Source organism: Coturnix japonica, chromosome 2 (genome assembly GCF_054131305.1).
Source record: "Coturnix japonica strain WE chromosome 2, WE-NBRP24, whole genome shotgun sequence".
Taxonomy (NCBI): Eukaryota; Metazoa; Chordata; class Aves; order Galliformes; family Phasianidae; genus Coturnix; species Coturnix japonica.
The window spans coordinates 57,240,196-57,261,432 of record NC_140664.1 but is presented as its reverse complement, the minus strand read 5'-3'; the positions used below and the strand labels follow the sequence as shown (position 1 = coordinate 57,261,432).

Below are 21,237 nucleotides of genomic sequence, written 5' to 3'. Positions count from 1 at the left end.
AATGTGGTTTTCATCACCAAAAGAAATCGATTTCTCTTCAAAATTAGCGTTTGTAGCCAAATATGACACATTGTTTCCAGAATAACTCTTTTCATCTATAAAAGAATGACATTTCCAACAGAAATATCCATTTCTGTCAGATTTTAGAAGTAGGTCACGTGAATATCAATACTTATCCCAGAAATGAAAAGTACACTCTTAGGTATCACTCTTCATCCTTGCAAAACTATGGTTTTCTTCCCAAACTAATGCTTTTCATCCCTACAAATAGCAATTTCTCCCTAAATTACTGGGTTTCATCCCCAAAAGAAGACACATTCTCTTTAAAATGATGCTTTGTAACAAATGATGACTCACTGATTCCAGAATATCTGTCTTCTCCTACAAAATAATGACATTAACATAAGAATTATCCATTTCTTGCAACTTTCCGATGTATTTCACACTAATATCAAGACTTACACCAGAAAAAAATGTGTTCTCTCTTAGGTATCACTCTTGAATCTTGCAAAATATTCATTTTCTTACCAATACAAAGCTTGTCATCATTACAAGTAGCATTTTCTACCCAAAAAAGTGGTTTTCATCCCCAATAGAAATCGTTTTCTCTACAAATGGTCCCCTGTAGCAACATATGAAACACTGTTATTGGAATACCTCTTTCCCTCTTCAAAATAAGGCCATTTCCAACAGAAATATCGATTTCTGACAAATTTTAGAAGAATGGCACACAAATATCAGTACCTATCCCAGAAATAAAAAGTTCTCTCCTAATAATCATTCTTTATCCTTGCAAAAACATGGTTTTCTCACCAAAATTATGCTTTTTATCCCTCTAAAATAGCGCTGTTTCCGAGAAATACTGGTTTTCATCCCCAGAAGAAGACATTTTCTCTACAAAATGAAGCTTTGTAGCAAAATAGGACACATTGCTTCCAGAATACATTTTCTCTTCTACAAATTGAGGACATTACTAACAGAAACACCTTTTCTCCTCTACAAAATAAGGGCATTTCCAACAGATATATCCTTTTCTGACAGATTTTAGAAAAATTGCACAGGAATATCAATACTTATACCAGAAATAAAAAGGTCTCTCTTAGGTATCACTCTTTACCCTTGCAAAAATATGCTTTTCTTACACAAATAATGTTTTTCATCTCTACAAACAGCATTTTCTAGACAAAATGGTGTTTACATCACCAAAAGTAATCGTTTTCTCTTCAAGATTAGCTTTTATAGCCAAATATGACACATTGTTTCCAGAATAACTCTTTTCATCTAAAAAAGAATGACATTTCCAACAGATATATCCTTTTCTGACAGATTTTAGAAAAATTTCACAGGAATATCAATACTTATACCAGAAATAAAGAGGTCTCTCTTAGGTATCACTCTTTACCCTTGCAAAAATTTGCTTTTCTTACCCAAATAGTGTTTTTCATCTCTACAAACAGCATTTTCTAGCCATAAAGGTGGTTTTCATCACCAAAAGCAATCGTTTTCTCTTCAAAATTAGCGTTTGTAGCCAAATATGACACATTGTTTCCAGAATAACTCTTTTCATCTAAAAAAGAATGACATTTCCAACAGAAATATCCATTTCTGACAGATTTTAGAAGTAGGTCACATGAATATCAATACTTATCTTAGAAATGAAAAGTACACTCTTAGGTATCACTCTTCATCCTTGCAAAACTATGGTTTTCTTCCCAAACTAAAGCTTTTCATCCCTACAAATAGCAATTTCTCCCTAAATTACTGGTTTTCATCCCCAAAAGAAGACACATTCTCTTTAAAATGATGCTTTGTAACAAATGATGACTCACTGATTCCAGAATATCTCTCTTCCCCTACAAAATAATGACATTAACATAAGAATTATCCATTTCAGACAAATTTCCCATGTATTTCACACTAATATCAAGACTTCCACCAGAAAAAAATGTGTTCTCTCTTAGGTATCACTCTTGAATCTTGCAAAAAATTCATTTTCTTACCAATACAAAGCTTGCCATTATTACAAGTAGCATTTTCTACCCAAAAAAGTGGTTTTCATCCCCAATGGAAATTGTTTTCTCTACAAATGGTCCCCTGTAGCAACATATGAAACACTCTTATTGGAATACCTCTTTCCCTCTTCAAAATAAGGACATTTCCAACAGAAATATCGATTTCTGACAAATCTTAGAAGAATGGCACACAAATATCTGTACCTATCCCAGAAATAAAAAGTTCTCTCCTAAGAATCATTCTTTATCCTTGCAAAAACATGGTTTTCTCACCAAAATTATGCTTTTTATCCCTTTAAAATAGCGCTGTTTCCCAGAAATACTGGTTTTCATCCCCAGAAGAAGACATTTTCTCTACAAAATGAAGCTTTGTAGCAAAATAGGACACATTGCTTCCAGAATACCTTTTCTCTTCTACCAATTGAGGACATTACTAACAGAAACACCTTTTCTCCTCTACAAAATAAGGACAATTCCAACAGATATATCCTTTTCTGACAGATTTTAGAAAAGTTTCACAGGAATATCAATACTTATACCAGAAATAAAAAGGTCTCTCCTAGGTATCACTCTTTAACCTTGCAAAAATATGCTTTTCTTACCCAAATAATGTTTTTCATCTCTACAAACAGCATTTTCTAGACATAAAGGTGGTTTTCATCAGCAAAAGAAATCGATTTCTCTTCAAAATTAGCGTTTGTAGCCAAATATGAAACATTGTTTCCAGAATAACTCTTTTCCTCTAAAAAAGAATGACATTTCCAACAGAAATATCCATTTCTGACAGATTTTAGAAGTAGGTCACATGAATATCAATACTTATCTTAGAAATGAAAAGTACACTCTTAGGTATCACTCTTCATCCTTGCAAAACTATGGTTTTCTTCCCAAACTAATGCTTTTCATCCCTACAAATAGCAATTTCTCCCTAAATTACTGGTTTTCATCCCCAAAAGAAGACACATTCTCTTTAAAATGATGCTTTGTAACAAATGATGACTCACTGATTCCAGCATATCTCTCTTCCCCTACAAAATAATGACATTAACATAAGAATTATCCATTTCAGACAAATTTCCGATGTATTTCACACTAATATCAAGACTTACACAAGAAAAAAATGTGTTCTCTCTTAGGTATCAATCTTGAATCTTGCAAAAAATTCATTTTCTTAGCAATACAAAGCTTGACATCATTACAAGTAGCATTTTCTACCCAAAAAAGTGGTTTTCATTCCCAATGGAAATCGTTTTCTCTACAAATGGTCCCCTGTAGCAACATATGAAACACTCTTACTGGAATACCTCTTTCCCTCTTCAAAATAAGGACATTTCCAACAGAAATATCGATTTCTGACAAATTTTAGAAGAATGGCACACAAATATCAGTACCTATCCCAGAAATAAAAAGTTCTCTCCTAAGAATCATTCTTTATCCTTGCAAAAACATGGTTTTCTCACCAAAATTATGCTTTTTATCCCTTTAAAATAGCGTTGTCTCCCAGAAATACTGGTTTTCATCCCCAGAAGAAGACATTTTCTCTACAAAATGAAGCTTGGTAGCAAAATAGGACACATTGCTTCCAGAATACCTTTTCTCTTCTACAAATTGAGGACATTACTAACAGAAACACCTTTTCTCCTCTACAAAATAAGGACATTTCCAACAGATATATCCTTTTCTGACAGATTTTAGAAAAATTTCACAGGAATATCAATACTTATACCAGAAATAAAAAGGTCTCTCTTAGGTATCACTCTTTACCCTTGCAAAAATATGCTTTTCTTACCAAAATAATGTTTTTCATCTCTACAAACAGCATTTTCTAGACATAAAGGTGGTTTTCATCACCAAAAGAAATCGATTTCTCTTCAAAATTAGCGTTTGTAGCCAAATATGACACATTGTTTCCAGAATAACTCTTTTCATCTAAAAAAGAATGACATTTCCAACAGAAATATCCATTTCTGACAGATTTTAGAAGTAGGTCACATGAATATCAATACTTATCTTAGAAATGAAAAGTACACTCTTAGGTATCACTCTTCATCCTTGCAAAACTATGGTTTTCTTCGGAAACTAATGCTTTTCATCCCTTCAAATAGCAATTTCTCCCTAAATTACTGGTTTTCATCCCCAAAAGAAGACACATTCTCTTTAAAATGATGCTTTGTAACAAATGATGACTCACTGATTCCAGAATATCTCTCTTCCCCTACAAAATAATGACATTAACATAAGAATTATCCATTTCTGGTAAATTTCCGATGTATTTCACACTAATATAAAGAATTACACCAGAAATAAATGTGTCCTAAATTAGGTATCACTCTTGAATCTTGCAAAAAATTCATTTTCTTACCAATACAAAGCTTGTCATCATTACAAGTAGCATTTTCTACCCAAAAAAGTGGTTTTCATCCCCAATAGAAATCGTTTTCTCTACAAATGGTTCCCTATAGCAACATATGAAACACTCTTATTGGAATACCTCTTTCCCTCTTCAAAATAAGGACATTTCCAACAGAAATATCGATTTCTGACAAATTTTAGAAGAATGGCACACAAATATCAGTACCTATCCCAGAAATAAAAAGTTCTCTCCTAAGAATCATTCTTTATCCTTGCAAACACATGGTTTTCTCACCAAAATTATGCTTTTTATCCCTTTAAAATAGCGTTGTCTCCCAGAAATACTGGTTTTCATCCCCAGAAGAAGACATTTTCTCTACAAAATGAAGCTTTGTAGCAAAATAGGACACATTGCTTCCAGAATACCTTTTCTCTTCTACAAATTGAGGACATTACTAACAGAAACACCTCTTATCCTCTACAAAATAAGGACATTTCCAACAGATATATCCTTTTCTGACAGATTTTAGAAAAATTTCACAGGAATATCAATACTTATACCAGAAATAAAAAGGTCTCTCTTAGGTATCACTCTTTACCCCTGCAAAAATATGCTTTTCTTACAAAAATAATGTTTTTCATCTCTACAAACAGCATTTTCTAGACATAAAAGTTGGTTTTCATCAGCAAAAGAAATCGATTTCTCTTCAAAATTAGCGTTTGTAGCCAAATATGACACACTGTTTCCAGAATAACTCTTTTCATCTAAAAAAGAATGACATTTCCAACAGAAATATCCATTTCTGACAGATTTTAGAAGTAGGTCACATGAATATCAATACTTATCTTAGAAATGAAAAGTACACTCTTAGGTATCACTCTTCATCCTTGCAAAACTATGGTTTTCTTCCCAAACTAATGCTTTTCATCCCTACAAATAGCAATTTCTCCCTAAATTACTGGTTTTCATCCCCAAAAGAAGACACATTCTCTTTAAAATGATGCTTTGTAACAAATGATGACTCACTGATTCCAGAATATCTCTCTTCCCCTACAAAATAATGACATTAACATAAGAATTATCCATTTCAGACAAATTTCCGATGTATTTCACACTAATATCAAGACTTACACAAGAAAAAAATGTGTTCTGTCTTAGGAATCTATCTTGAATCTTGCAAAAAATTCATTTTCTTACCAATACAAAGCTTGCCATCATTACAAGTAGCATTTTCTACCCAAAAAAGTGGTTTTCATACTCAATTGAAATCGTTTTCTCTACAAATGGTTCCCTGTAGCAACATATGAAACACTCTTATTGGAATACCTCTTTCCCTCTTCAAAATAAGGACATTTCCAACAGAAATATCGATTTCTGACAAATTTTAGAAGAATGGCACACAAATATCAGTACCTATTCCCGAAATATAAAGTTCTCTCCTAAGAATCATTCTTTATCCTTGCAAAGACATGGTTTTCTCACCAAAATTATGCTTTTTATCCCTTTACAATAGCGCTGTTTCCCAGAAATACTGGTTTTCATCCCCAGAAGAAGACATTTTCTCTACAAAATGAAGCTTTGTAGCAAAATAGGACACATTGCTTCCAGAATACCTTTTCTCTTCTACCAATTGAGGACATTACTAACAGAAACACCTTTTCTCCTCTACAAAATAAGGACATTTCCAACAGATATATCCTTTTCTGACAGATTTTAGAAAAATTTCACAGGAATATCAATACTTATACCAGAAATAAAAAGGTCTCTCTTAGGTATCACTCTTTACCCTTGCAAAAATATGCTTTTCTTACCCAAATAATGTTTTTCATCTCTACAAACAGCATTTTCTAGACATAAAGGTGGTTTTCATCAGCAAAAGAAATCGATTTCTCTTCAAAATTAGCGTTTGTAGCCAAATATGACACATTGTTTCCAGAATAACTCTTTTCATCTAAAAAAGAATGACATTTCCAACAGAAATATCCATTTCTGACAGATTTTAGAAGTAGGTCACATGAATATCAATACTTATCCCAGAAATGAAAAGTACACTCTTAGGTATGACTCTTCATCCTTGCAAAACTATGGTTTTCTTCCCAAACTAATGCTTTTCATCCCTTCAAATAGCAATTTCTCCCTAAATTACTGGTTTTCATCCCCAAAAGAAGACACATTCTCTTTAAAATGATGCTTTGTAACAAATGATGACTCACTGATTCCAGCATATCTCTCTTCCCCTACAAAATAATGACATTAACATAAGAATTATCCATTTCAGACAAATTTCCGATGTATTTCACACTAATATCAAGACTTCCACCAGAAAAAAATGTGTTCTCTCTTAGGTATCAATCTTGAATCTTGCAAAAAATTCATTTTCTTAGCAATACAAAGCTTGCCATCATTACAAGTAGCATTTTCTACCCAAAAAAGTGGTTTTCATTCCCAATGGAAATCGTTTTCTCTACAAATGGTCCCCTGTAGCAACATATTAAACACTCTTACTGGAATACCTCTTTCCCTCTTCAAAATAAGGACATTTCCAACAGAAATATCGATTTCTGACAAATTTTAGAAGAATGGCACACAAATATCAGTACCTATTCCAGAAATAAAAAGTTATCTCCTAAGAATCATTCTTTATCCTTGCAAAAACATGGTTTTCTCAACAAAATTATGCTTTTTATCCCTTTAAAATAGCGTTGTCTCCCAGAAATACTGGTTTTCATCCCCAGAAGAAGACATTTTCTCTACAAAATGAAGCTTTGTAGCAAAATAGGACACATTGCTTCCAGAATACCTTTTCTCTTCTACAAATTGAGGATATTACTAACAGAAACACCTTTTCTCCTCTACAAAATAAGGACATTTCCAACAGATATATCCTTTTCTGACAGATTTTAGAAAAATTTCACAGGAATATCAATACTTATACCAGAAATAAAAAGGTCTCTCTTAGGTATCACTCTTTACCCTTGCAAAAATATGCTTTTCTTACCAAAATAATGTTTTTCATCTCTACAAACATCATTTTCTAGACATAAAGGTGGTTTTCATCACCAAAAGAAATCGATTTCTCTTCAAAATTAGCGTTTGTAGCAAAATATGACACATTGTTTCCAGAATAACTCTTTTCATCTAAAAAAGAATGACATTTCCAACAGAAATATCCATTTCTGACAGATTTTAGAAGTAGGTCACATGAATATCAATACTTATCTTAGAAATGAAAAGTACACTCTTAGGTATCACTCTTCATCCTTGCAAAACTATGGTTTTCTTCGGAAACTAATGCTTTTCATCCCTTCAAATAGCAATTTCTCCCTAAATTACTGGTTTTCATCCCCAAAAGAAGACACATTCTCTTTAAAATGATGCTTTGTAACAAATGATGACTCACTGATTCCAGAATATCTCTCTTCCCCTACAAAATAATGACATTAACATAAGAATTATCCATTTCAGACAAATTTCCCATGTATTTCACACTAATATCAAGACTTACACAAGAAAATAATTTGTTCTGTCGTAGGTATCAATCTTGAATCTTGCAAAAAATTCATTTTCTTAGCAATACAAAGCTTGCCATCATTACAAGTAGCATTTTCTACCCAAAAAAGTGGTTTTCATACTCAATAGAAATCGTTTTCTCTACAAATGGTCCCCTGTAGCAACATATGAAACACTCTTACTGGAATACCTCTTTCCCTCTTCAAAATAAGGACATTTCCAACAGAAATATCGATTTCTGAAAATTTTAGAAGAATGGCACACAAATATCAGTACCTATTCCAGAAATAAAAAGTTCTCTCCTAAGAGTCATTCTTTATCCTTGCAAAAACATGGTTTTCTCACCAAAATTATGCTTTTTATCCCTTTAAAATAGCGTTGTCTCCCAGAAATACTGGTTTTCATCCCCAGAAGAAGACATTTTCTCTACAAAATGAAGCTTTGTAGCAAAATAGGACACATTGCTTCCAGAATACCTTTTCTCTTCTACAAATTGAGGACATTACTAACAGAAACACCTCTTATCCTCTACAGAATAAGGACATTTCCAACAGATATATCCTTTTCTGACAGATTTTAGAAAAATTGCACAGGAATATCAATACTTATACCAGAAATAAAAAGGTCTCCCTTAGGTATCACTCTTTACCCTTGCAAAAATATGCTTTTCTTACAAAAATAATGTTTTTCATCTCTACAAACATCATTTTCTAGACATAAAGGTGGTTTTCATCACCAAAAGAAATCGATTTCTCTTCAAAATTAGCGTTTGTAGCAAAATATGACACACTGTTTCCAGAATAACTCTTTTCATCTAAAAAAGAATGACATTTCCAACAGAAATATCCATTTCTGACAGATTTTAGAAGTAGGTCACATGAATATCAATACTTATCTTAGAAATGAAAAGTACACTCTTAGGTATCACTCTTCATCCTTGCAAAACTATGGTTTTCTTCCCAAACTAATGCTTTTCATCCCTACAAATAGCAATTTCTCCCTAAATTACTGGTTTTCATCCCCAAAAGAAGACACATTCTCTTTAAAATGATGCTTTGTAACAAATGATGACTCACTGATTCCAGAATATCTCTCTTCCCCTACAAAATAATGACATTAACATAAGAATTATCCATTTCAGACAAATTTCCGATGTATTTCACACTAATATCAAGACTTACACAAGAAAAAAATGTGTTCTGTCTTAGGAATCTATCTTGAATCTTGCAAAAAATTCATTTTCTTACCAATACAAAGCTTGCCATCATTACAAGTAGCATTTTCTACCCAAAAAAGTGGTTTTCATACTCAATTGAAATCGTTTTCTCTACAAATGGTTCCCTATAGCAACATATGAAACACTCTTATTGGAATACCTCTTTCCCTCTTCAAAATAAGGACATTTCCAACAGAAATATCGATTTCTGACAAATTTTAGAAGAATGGCACACAAATATCAGTACCTATTCCCGAAATAAAAAGTTCTCTCCTAAGAATCATTCTTTATCCTTGCAAAAACATGGTTTTCTCACCAAAATTATGCTTTTTATCCCTTTACAATAGCGCTGTTTCCCAGAAATACTGGTTTTCTTCCCCAGAAGAAGACATTTTCTCTACAAAATGAAGCTTTGTAGCAAAATAGGACACATTGCTTCCAGAATACCTTTTCTCTTCTACCAATTGAGGACATTACTAACAGAAACACCTTTTCTCCTCTACAAAATAAGGACATTTCCAACAGATATATCCTTTTCTGACAGATTTTAGAAAAATTTCACAGGAATATCAATACTTATACCAGAAATAAAAAGGTCTCTCTTAGGTATCACTCTTTACCCTTGCAAAAATATGCTTTTCTTACAAAAATAATGTTTTTCATCTCTACAAACAGCATTTTCTAGACATAAAGGTGGTTTACATCACGAAAAGAAATCGTTTTCTCTTCAAAATTAGCGTTTGTAGCCAAATATGACACATTGTTTCCAGAATAACTCTTTTCATCTAAAAAAGAATGACATTTCCAACAGATATATACTTTTCTGACAGATTTTAGAAAAATTTCACAGGAATATCAATACTTATCCCAGAAATTAAAAGGTCTCTCTTAGGTATCACTCTTTACCCTTGCAAAAATATGCTTTTCTTACACAAATAATGTTTTTCATCTCTACAAACAGCATTTTCTAGACATAAAGGTGGTTTTCATCAGCAAAAGCAATCGTTTTCTCTTCAAAATTAGCGTTTGTAGCCAAATATGACACATTGTTTCCAGAATAACTCTTTTCATCTAAAAAAGAATGACATTTCCAACAGATATATACTTTTCTGTCAGATTTTAGAAAAATTTCACAGGAATATCAATACTTATAACAGAAATAAAAAGGTCTCTCTTAGGTATCACTCTTTACCCTTGCAAAAATATGCTTTTCTGACACAAATAAAGTTTTTCATCTATACAAACAGCATTTTCTAGACATAAAGGTGGTTTTCATCAGCAAAAGCAATCGTTTTCTCTTCAAAATTTGCGTTTGTAGCCAAATATGACACATTGTTTCCAGAATAACTCTTTTCATCTAAAAAAGAATGACATTTCCAACAGATATATCCTTTTCTGACAGAGTTTAGAAAAATTTCACAGGAATATCAATACTTATACCAGAAATAAAAAGGTCTCTCTTAGGTATCACTCTTTTCCCTTGCAAAAATATGCTTTTCTTACCCAAATAATGTTTTTCATCTCTACAAACAGCATTTTCTAGACATAAAGGTGGTTTTCATCAGCAAAAGAAATCGATTTCTCTTCAAAATCAGCGTTTGTAGCCAAATATGACACACTGTTTCCAGAATAACTCTTTTCATCTAAAAAAGAATTACATTTCCAACAGAAATATCCATTTCTGTCAGATTTTAGAAGTAGGTCACATGAATATCAATATTTATCCAAGAAATGAAAAGTACACTCTTAGGTATCACTCTTCATCCTTGCAAAACTATGGTTTTCTTCCCAAACTAATGCTTTTCATCCCTACAAATAGCAATTTCTCCCTAAATTACTGGTTTTCATCCCCAAAAGAAGACACATTCTCTTTAAAGTGATGCTTTGTAACAAATGATGACTCACTGATTCCAGAATATCTCTCTTCCCCTACAAAATAATGACATTAACATAAGAATTATCCATTTCAGACAAATTTCCGATGTATTTCACACTAATATCAAGACTTACACTAGAAAAAAATGTGTTCTGTCTTAGGAATCTATCTTGAATCTTGCAAAAAATTCATTTTCTTACCAATACAAAGCTTGCCATCATTACAAGTAGCATTTTCTACCCAAAAAAGTGGTTTTCATACTCAATTGAAATCGTTTTCTCTACAAATGGTTCCCTGTAGCAACATATGAAACACTCTTATTGGAATACCTCTTTCCCTCTTCAAAATAAGGACATTTCCAACAGAAATATCGATTTCTGACAAATTTTAGAAGAATGGCACACAAATATCAGTACCTATTCCCGAAATAAAAAGTTCTCTCCTAAGAATCATTCTTTATCCTTGCAAAGACATGGTTTTCTCACCAAAATTATGCTTTTTATCCCTTTAAAATAGCGCTGTTTCCCAGAAATACTGGTTTTCATCCCCAGAAGAAGACATTTTCTCTACAAAATGAAGCTTTGTAGCAAAATAGGACACATTGCTTCCAGAATACCTTTTCTCTTCTACCAATTGAGGACATTACTAACAGAAACACCTTTTCTCCTCTACAAAATAAGGACATTTCCAACAGATATATCCTTTTCTGACAGATTTTAGAAAAATTTCACAGGAATATCAATACTTATACCAGAAATAAAAAGGTCTCTCTTAGGTATCACTCTTTACCCTTGCAAAAATATGCTTTTCTTACAAAAATAATGTTTTTCATCTCTACAAACAGCATTTTCTAGACATAAAGGTGGTTTACATCACGAAAAGAAATCGTTTTCTCTTCAAAATTAGCGTTTGTAGCCAAATATGACACATTGTTTCCAGAATAACTCTTTTCATCTAAAAAAGAATGACATTTCCAACAGATATATACTTTTCTGACAGATTTTAGAAAAATTTCACAGGAATATCAATACTTATCCCAGAAATTAAAAGGTCTCTCTTAGGTATCACTCTTTACCCTTGCAAAAATATGCTTTTCTTACACAAATAATGTTTTTCATCTCTACAAACAGCATTTTCTAGACATAAAGGTGGTTTTCATCAGCAAAAGCAATCGTTTTCTCTTCAAAATTTGCGTTTGTAGCCAAATATGACACATTGTTTCCAGAATAACTCTTTTCATCTAAAAAAGAATGACATTTCCAACAGATATATCCTTTTCTGACAGATTTTAGAAGTAGGTCACATGAATATCAATACTTATACCAGAAATAAAAAGGTCTCTCTTAGGTATCAGTCTTTTCCCTTGAAAAAATATGCTTTTCTTACACAAATAATGTTTTTCATCTCTACAAACAGCATTTTCTAGACATAAAGGTGGTTTTCATCAGCAAAAGCAATCGTTTTCTCTTCAAAATTAGCGTTTGTATCCAAATATGACACATTGTTTCCAGAATAACTCTTTTCATCTAAAAAAGAATGACATTTCCAACAGATATATCCTTTTCTGACAGAGTTTAGAAAAATTTCACAGGAATATCAATACTTATACCAGAAATAAAAAGGTCTCTCTTAGGTATCACTGTTTACCCTTGCAAAAATATGCTTTTCTTACTCAAATAATGTTTTTCATCTCTACAAACGGCATTTTCTAGACATAAAGGTGGTTTTCATCAGCAAAAGAAATCGATTTCTCTTCAAAATTAGCGTTTGTAGCCAAATATGACACATTGTTTCCAGAATAACTCTTTTCATCTAAAAAAGAATGACATTTCCAACAGAAATATCCATTTCTGACAGATTTTAGAAGTAGGTCACATGAATATCAATACTTATCTTAGAAATGAAAAGTACACTCTTAGGTATCACTCTTCATCCTTGCAAAACTATGGTTTTCTTCCCAAACTAATGCTTTTCATCCCTACAAATAGCAATTTCTCCCTAAATTACTGGTTTTCATCCCCAAAAGAAGACACATTCTCTTTAAAATGATGCTTTGTAACAAATGATGACTCACTGATTCCAGAATATCTGTCTTCTCCTACAAAATAATGACATTAGCATAAGAATTATCCATTTCAGACAAATTTCCGATGTATTTCACACTAATATCAAGACTTACACCAGAAAAAAATGTGTTCTCTCTTAGGTATCACTCTTGAATCTTGCAAAATATTCATTTTCTTACCAATACAAAGCTTGTCATCATTACAAGTAGCATTTTCTACCCAAAAAAGTGGTTTTCATCCCCAATAGAAATCGTTTTCTCTACAAATGGTCCCCTGTAGCAACATATGAAACACTGTTATTGGAATACCTCTTTCCCTCTTCAAAATAAGGCCATTTCCAACAGAAATATCGATTTCTGACAAATTTTAGAAGAATGGCACACAAATATCAGTACCTATCCCAGAAATAAAAAGTTCTCTCCTAATAATCATTCTTTATCCTTGCAAAAACATGGTTTTCTCACCAAAATTATGCTTTTTATCCCTCTAAAATAGCGCTGTTTCCGAGAAATACTGGTTTTCATCCCCAGAAGAAGACATTTTCTCTACAAAATGAAGCTTTGTAGCAAAATAGGACACATTGCTTCCAGAATACCTTTTCTCTTCTACCAGTTGAGGACATTACTGTTCTAAGACAGAACACATTTTTTTCTTCTGTAAGACTTGACATTAGTGTGAAATACATCGGAAATATGTCTGAAATGGATAATTCTTATGCTAATGTCATTATTTTGTAGGGGAAGACAGATATTCTGGAATCAGTGAGTCATAATTTGTTACAAAGCATCATTTTAAAGAGAATGTGTCTTCTTTTGGGGATGAAAACCAGTAATTTAGGGAGAAATTGCTATTTGTAGGGATGAAAAGCTTTAGTTTGGGAAGAAAACCATAGTTTTGCAAGGATGAAGAGTGATACCTAAGAGGGTACTTTTCATTTCTAAGATAAGTATTGATATTCATGTGACCTACTTCTAAAATCTGTCAGAAATGGATATTTCTGTTGGAAATGTCATTCTTTTTTAGATGAAAAGAGTTATTCTGGAAACAATGTGTCATATTTGGCTACAAACGCTAATTTTGAAGAGAAAACGATTGCTTTTGGTGATGAAAACCACCTTTATGGCTAGAAAATGCTGTTTGTAGAGATGAAAAACACTATTTGGGTAAGAAAAGCAAATTTTTGCAAGGGTAAAGAGTGATACCTAAGAGAGACCTCTTTATTTCTGGTATAAGTATTGATATTCCTGTGAAATTTTTCTAAAATCTGTCAGAAAAGGATATATCTGTTGGAAATGTCATTCTTTTTTAGATGAAAAGAGTTATTCTGGAAACAATGTGTCATATTTGGCTATAAAAGCTAATCTTGAAGAGAAAACGATTACTTTTGGTGATGTAAACACCATTTTGTCTAGAAAATGCTGTTTGTAGAGATGAAAAACATTATTTGTGTAAGAAAAGCATATTTTTGCAAGGGTAAAGAGTGATACCTAAGAGAGACCTTTTTATTTCTGGTATAAGTATTGATATTCCTGTGCAATTTTTCTAAAATCTGTCAGAAAAGGATATATCTGTTGGAAATGCCCTTATTTTGTAGAGGAGAAAAGGTGTTTCTGTTAGTAATGTCCTCAATTTGTAGAAGAGAAAATGTATTCTGGAAGCAATGTGTCCTATTTTGCTACAAAGCTTCATTTTGTAGAGAAAATGTCTTCTTCTGGGGATGAAAACCAGTATTTCTGGGAGATAACGCTATTTTAAAGGGATAAAAAGCATAATTTTGGTGAGAAAACCATGTTTTTGCAAGGATAAAGAATGATTATTAGGAGAGAACTTTTTATTTCTGGGATAGGTACTGATATTTGTGTGCCATTCTTCTAAAATTTGTCAGAAATCGATATTTCTGTTGGAAATGGCCTTATTTTGAAGAGGGAAAGAGGTATTCCAATAACAGTGTTTCATATGTTGCTACAGGGGACCATTTGTAGAGAAAACGATTTCTATTGGGGATGAAAACCACTTTTTTGGGTAGAAAATGCTACTTGTAATGATGACAAGCTTTGTATTGGTAAGAAAATGAATATTTTGCAAGATTCAAGAGTGATACCTAAGAGAGAACACATTTTTTTCTGGTGTAAGTCTTGATATTAGTGTGAAATACATCGGAAAGTTGCAAGAAATGGATAATTCTTATGTTAATGTCATTATTTTGTAGGAGAAGACAGATATTCTGGAATCAGTGAGTCATCATTTGTTACAAAGCATCATTTTAAAGAGAATGTGTCTTCTTTTGGGGATGAAACCCAGTAATTTAGGGAGAAATTGCTATTTGTAGGGATGAAAAGCATTAGTTTGGGAAGAAAACCATAGTTTTGCAAGGATGAAGAGTGATACCTAAGAGTGTACTTTTCATTTCTGGGATAAGTATTGATATTCACGTGACCTACTTCTAAAATCTGACAGAAATGGATATTTCTGTTGGAAATGTCATTCTTTTATAGATGAAAAGAGTTATTCTGGAAACAATGTGTCATATTTGGCTACAAACGCTAATTTTGAAGAGAAATCGATTTCTTTTGGTGATGAAAACCACATTTATGTCTAGAAAATGCTGTTTGTGGAGATGAAAAACATTATTTTGGTAAGAAAAGCATATTTTTGCAAGGGTAAAGAGTGATACCTAATAGAGACCTTTTTATTTCTGGTATAAGTATTGATATTCCTGTGAAATTTTTCTAAAATATGTCAGAAAAGGATATATCTGTTGGAAATGTCCTTATTTTGTAGAGGAGAAAAGGTGTTTCTGTTAGTAATGTCCTCAATTTGTAGAAGAGAAAAGGTATTCTGGATGCAATGTGTCCTATTTTGCTACAAAGCTTCATTTTGTAGAGAAAATGTCTTCTTCTGGGGATGAAAACCAGTATTTCTGGGAAACAACGCTATTTTAAAGGGATAAAAAGCATAATTTTGGTGAGAAAACCATGTTTTTGCAAGGATAAAGAATGATTCTTAGGAGAGAACTTTTTATTTCTGGGATAGGTACTGATATTTGTGTGCCATTCTTCTAAAATTTGTCAGAAATCGATATTTCTGTTGGAAATGTCCTTATTTTGAAGAGGGAAAGAGGTATTCCAACAAGAGTGTTACATATGTGGATACAGGGGACCATTTGTAGAGAAAACAATTTCTATTGGGGATTAAAACCACTTTTTTGGGTAGAAAATGCTACTTGTAATGATGACGAGCTTTGTGTTGGTAAGAAAATGAATTTTTTGCAAGATTCAAGAGTGATACCTAAGAGAGAACACATTTTTTTCTTGTGTAAGTCTTGATATTAGTGTGAAATACATCGGAAATTTGTCTGAAATGGATAATTCTTATGCTAATGTCATTATTTTGTAGGGGAAGAGAGATATTCTGGAATCAGTGAGTCATCATTTGTTACAAAGCATCATTTTAAAGAGAATGTGTCTTCTTTTGGGGATGAAAACCAGTAATTTAGGGAGAAATTGCTATTTGTAGGGATGAAAAGCATTAGTTTGGGAAGAAAACCATAGTTTTGCAAGGATGAAGAGTGATACCTAAGAGTGTGCTTTTCATTTCTGGGATAAGTATTGATATTCATGTGACGTACTTCTAAAATCTGTCAGAAATGTATATTTCTGTTGGAAATGTCATTCTTTTTTAGATGAAAAGAGTTATTCTGGAAACAATGTGTCATATTTGGCTACAAACGCTAATTTTGAAGAGAAATCGATTTCTTTTGCTGATGAAAACCACCTATATGTCTAGAAAATGCTGTTTGTAGAGATGAAAAACATTATTTTGGTAAGAAAACCATATTTTTGCAAGGGTAAAGAGTGATACCTAAGAGAGACCTTTTTATTTCTGGTATAAGTATTGATATTCCTGTGAAATTTTTCTAAAATCTGTCAGAAAAGGATATATCTGTTGGAAATGTCCTTATTTTGTAGAGGAGAAAAGGTGTTTCTGTTAGTAATGTCCTCAATTTCTAGAAGAGAAAAGGTATTCTGGATGCAATGTGTCCTATTTTGCTACAAAGCTTCATTTTGTAGAGAAAATGTCTTCTTCTGGGGATGAAAACCAGAATTTCTGGGAAACAGCGCTATTTTAAAGGGATAAAAAGCATAATTTTGGTGAGAAAACCATGTTTTTGCAAGGATAAAGAATGATTCTTAGGAGAGAACTTTTTATTTCTGGGATAGGTACTGATATTTGTGTGCCATTCTTCTAAAATTTGTCAGAAATCGATATTTCTGTTGGAAATGTCCTTATTTTGAAGAGGGAAAGAGGTATTCCAATAACAGTGTTTCATATGTTGCTACACGGGACCATTTGTAGAGAAAACGATTTCTATTGGGGATGAAAACCACTTTTTTGGGTAGAAAATGCTACTTGTAATGATGAAAAGCTTTGTATTGGTAAGAAAATGAATTTTTTGCAAGATTCAAGAGTGATACCTAAGAGAGAACACATTTTTCTCTGGTGTAAGTCTTGATATTAGTGTGAAATACATCGGAAATTTGCCAGAAATGGATAATTCTTATGTTAATGTCTTTATTTTGTAGGGGAAGAGAGATATTCTGGAATCAGTGGGTCATAATTTGTTACAAAGCATCATTTTAAAGAGAATGTGTCTTCTTTTGGGGATGAAAACCAGTAATTTAGGGAGAAATTGCTATTTGTAGGGATGAAAAGCATTAGTTTGGGAAGAAAACCATAGTTTTGCAAGGATGAAGAGTGATACCTAAGAGTGTACTGTTACCTCGATCTGGTAACCTGGAAAGTCAAGTCCCTTTCTGAATGTGTATCGACGGCCCCGACCAAGTCACAGCTGCTTGTTACACCAATATGGTCAGCGGTAAAATGGCATTTATTGGAATGTGAGGGTCCCTTATATAGGTATCCAGTTTCATCCTTATCTTTTATACATTTGCATGACCCAGCAGGGGAAGGCCTATCACGTTACATCCCGAGGGTCGTACTTCGCCTAATACAACATCTCCCGTTCCCCATGCCCAATAAAACCAAGACCCGTAACACGCGACCGCTAAAACTATCCCTAACATATAAAAGTGTTAGTTTTCATATATAAATTTTGTGGTGAGTTATTTAAAAAGTGACGTAAACATGCAAAGGTATGTGGTGCAGTGTATAATAATGTTAGTGGTTCTTTAGTTAGTATTTTCAAGGCATCTTGGGCTTATGCAGCTCATTATCATGCGCTGTAAACAACCCTGAATACATTGAAACAAACAAGGTAAACAAATTCTTAAAACTAAAAGACTAAAATGATAGGAACACTGTGGTGGCATTAGCTTAACAGACCAGCATGCCAGCATACCAGCCTCTCAATTTCTCTAAAAGCATAGACTACAACTACTCCTAGAGCTAAAATAAATGCAAAAAAATCTGGCTGTAGAACCCCACAAACGAACCTCATCCCCTTATAACAATCACACAAAGGCACACAGTCAATAATGTAACAGATGTCCTTCTCGTGAGTACTGACAGCTGTTCTTCATTCGTCCCTTTTCTTTTTCCTGTGGGGTCGTTTCACGGATGCAGCTGGCGGGCTCCCACCAACCGTACCTAGAAGGAAAGTACTCAGTTTTTCGATTAGTTTTCTGTTTCTCCCAGAACATCCTTTTGGGCGATCGCTGTATCAGGTTTTATTTTTCTCGACGGAACCCATAAAATTTTTCCCGATTCTCTGTCCTTTACTGCAGCATAACCTCTGCCCCAAACTAAAACAGACCACCCTGATTCCCAGGTACCATCATCCCATCTTATCTTTACTGGTGGCCCCTCGTCAATGATTCTTGGTTGCCAGTGTTTCTGTATTGGGGTGTGCTTACTCTCTCCTCGTTCAAAATGATTGATTGCATAAAGTGCTCGGGCCAATACTTCTGCCTGTTGGGCTATTGGGATCCTACCTCTGTGACCCTCCCCCTCCCCAAGGACACGTATCTTATCCTTCAGGAGGCGGTTGGCCCTCTCCACAATTGCTTGTCCCTGGGAATTCCCAGGGATGCCTGTAGAGTGAGATATTCCCCACCGTTCAAGCCAATCTTGTGTAGACCGCGAGATGAAACACGAGCCATTGTCTGTTTTGATGTGTCGCGGCACCCCCAGGACCGCGATGGCAGTGGCCCAATGTTGCTGAGCAGCAGGAGAGTTAGCACGCGTGTGTTGGGTGGCAATGATGATCGTCGATGATGTGTCCACGGTGACCGCCAACCATTGCTTTGGAGCCATACGTTGTTCTAAAGTGAAGTCAGTCTGCCAGATATCTAGAGGAGAGAGCCCCCGAGGGTTAACTCCCGCCCCCAACGCAGGTGCTGAATTACAGTGCGGGCATGTTTGAACCACTTCTCGAGCTGCGGATAGAGGAATGGAACATGCTCGTGACAAAGCTCGTGCTCCAATGTGCAGAGAGGAGTGTAAGTCACGTGCCTTTTGAAGTGTAAGCACCTGTCCACCTGCTACCCGGTCAGCCACCGCATTTCCAGCTGTAAAGAACCCTGGAACCTCCGAATGACTGCGGACATGAAGAATGGCCACAGATGCAGATCGGGAGACCAGAGCCTCCTCCAGCAAGAAAGCGATCTCAGTGTTAGGCACACCCTCATTAGACAGCGGTGTTGTCTGTTGTTTGTCCAGAACATACTTAATAATTTCACCCGGAGTCTCAAGATCGTCAGGGGCAGCTCGAATGATGTCCCTAACATTTTTGTGAGCCTTCTGCTTCAGGCAATCCTTTAAAACAGAAGCTTGCGCGTCCTTAGGTAGATCTGATCCTTCTACTGCTCGTATCAATCGATTAGCAAAATCAGAGAATGACTCTGAGGGACCCTGAGCAATCTCTGACCACGGGGCTGCAGGCTCTGCCTTTCTTATAAAGTTTCTAAAGGCAGTAGCAGCCGCCCCTGTAGTGGAAAGCAATTCCCCTGGGCGCAGGAGCCTAAGCTGTCTCTCTGGGGACCCAGCCATTTCCGCAGTTACTCCCGAAAGCCTCATTATATCAGTTCTCGGTTCCCCCTCCCTCCCACTAGCAGGGTGTTGAGCATCACGTCCAGCCTCAGCTACAATAGCTTTAAGTTGTATCATCCACTCCTCCCTCCACAAAGTAAACTGAACTGGCTCGAGAACGACTCTCATTAGACTCTCAATGTCATACGGGAGTAGGGGACCTGGGGCAATGAGTGCCTCAAAAGCACTTAGTGTCATCGGAGATCTCAGCCCCTTTTTCTCAATCGCTTCTGCAAACCGAGTAACTGCTTTTGCTTCCAAAGGTACCCAAACCGGTCCCTCCTGTCTGACGACAATCGGGAACACTGCATGATCTCGCTCCTTGAGTCCCGACTCACGCATTGATTCCTGGATGTCAGCCCAATTAGTGGGCCTGCGTGATAACTCTTGCTCCCCCCACAACTCCTCCCTCCATGGAGGCGAACCCGATACTGTGGGGCTGGGCAAAGCCTTCCGTTCCTCCCCCTTTTTGGAACACGATCCCTCCTCTGAGGGGGGCGGGTATGAGGGCGAGCCCACGCCTCCACGGCGCGCCGCCTCCATAAACCCTCCCCCCTCCGGACAAGAACCGCCCCCTTCGGGTGAGTGAAAGCTCTGCAAAGAGGGGTAAAGGCGGGGATATGATGGTGGCGCCTCCTTCGATGACTCAGCTTCCGCCTTCTTTTCCGGAGTTGTTTCGAGCGCGGCCATGGCCATCTTGGAATCAGCCGGCGTGGCCGACGCCATCTTGGATCCGGAGTCACTGCAAGAAAGCAGATCCCCCGCACCCCCCGAGACCCCGGACGTCCCGGAATCCAGACCAAAGACCCCTTTCGCGATGGCCTGGACTTGCTTCTCCTCCCTAGCCGCTTTAAGCGCACCTAGGACCAAACCCCAGGTTTTTAATTCTTCCGCTTTATGCTCGTGGGTGGCTCTCTGGAGCAGGGCCTCACTGAAAGAGTCCCACCGCCCCGAATCGAGCAAAACGCCAGGGGAGGGTAAAAGCCACGCCGACTCCAAGCAAGAGGCAACAGCGGCAATATCCTTCTTAGAAGGAGCATTCTTACCACAATAGGTTTTACAAAGTTGCAATACTACTCTAAAGACGGAATCCATTTACCCAGAGACCTGAAGTCTTCCTGGTCTTCTACGAACTATCGGCCGTAGGATAGGCGCAG

The 21,237-nt window shown here is 35.3% G+C and overlaps 1 protein-coding gene across 1 annotated transcript; it reads right to left on the bottom strand.

The window, feature by feature from the left end:
- Positions 1–18,039: 18,039 nt before the first annotated feature.
- On the bottom strand, positions 18,040–20,959 carry LOC146761828 (uncharacterized). Its single transcript, XM_085537608.1, has one exon. The coding sequence runs from the start codon at positions 20,804–20,806 to the stop codon at positions 18,668–18,670; it is 2,139 nt and encodes a 712-aa protein (XP_085393734.1). The 5' UTR covers positions 20,807–20,959; the 3' UTR covers positions 18,040–18,667.
- Between the last annotated feature and the right edge of the window lie 278 nt (positions 20,960–21,237).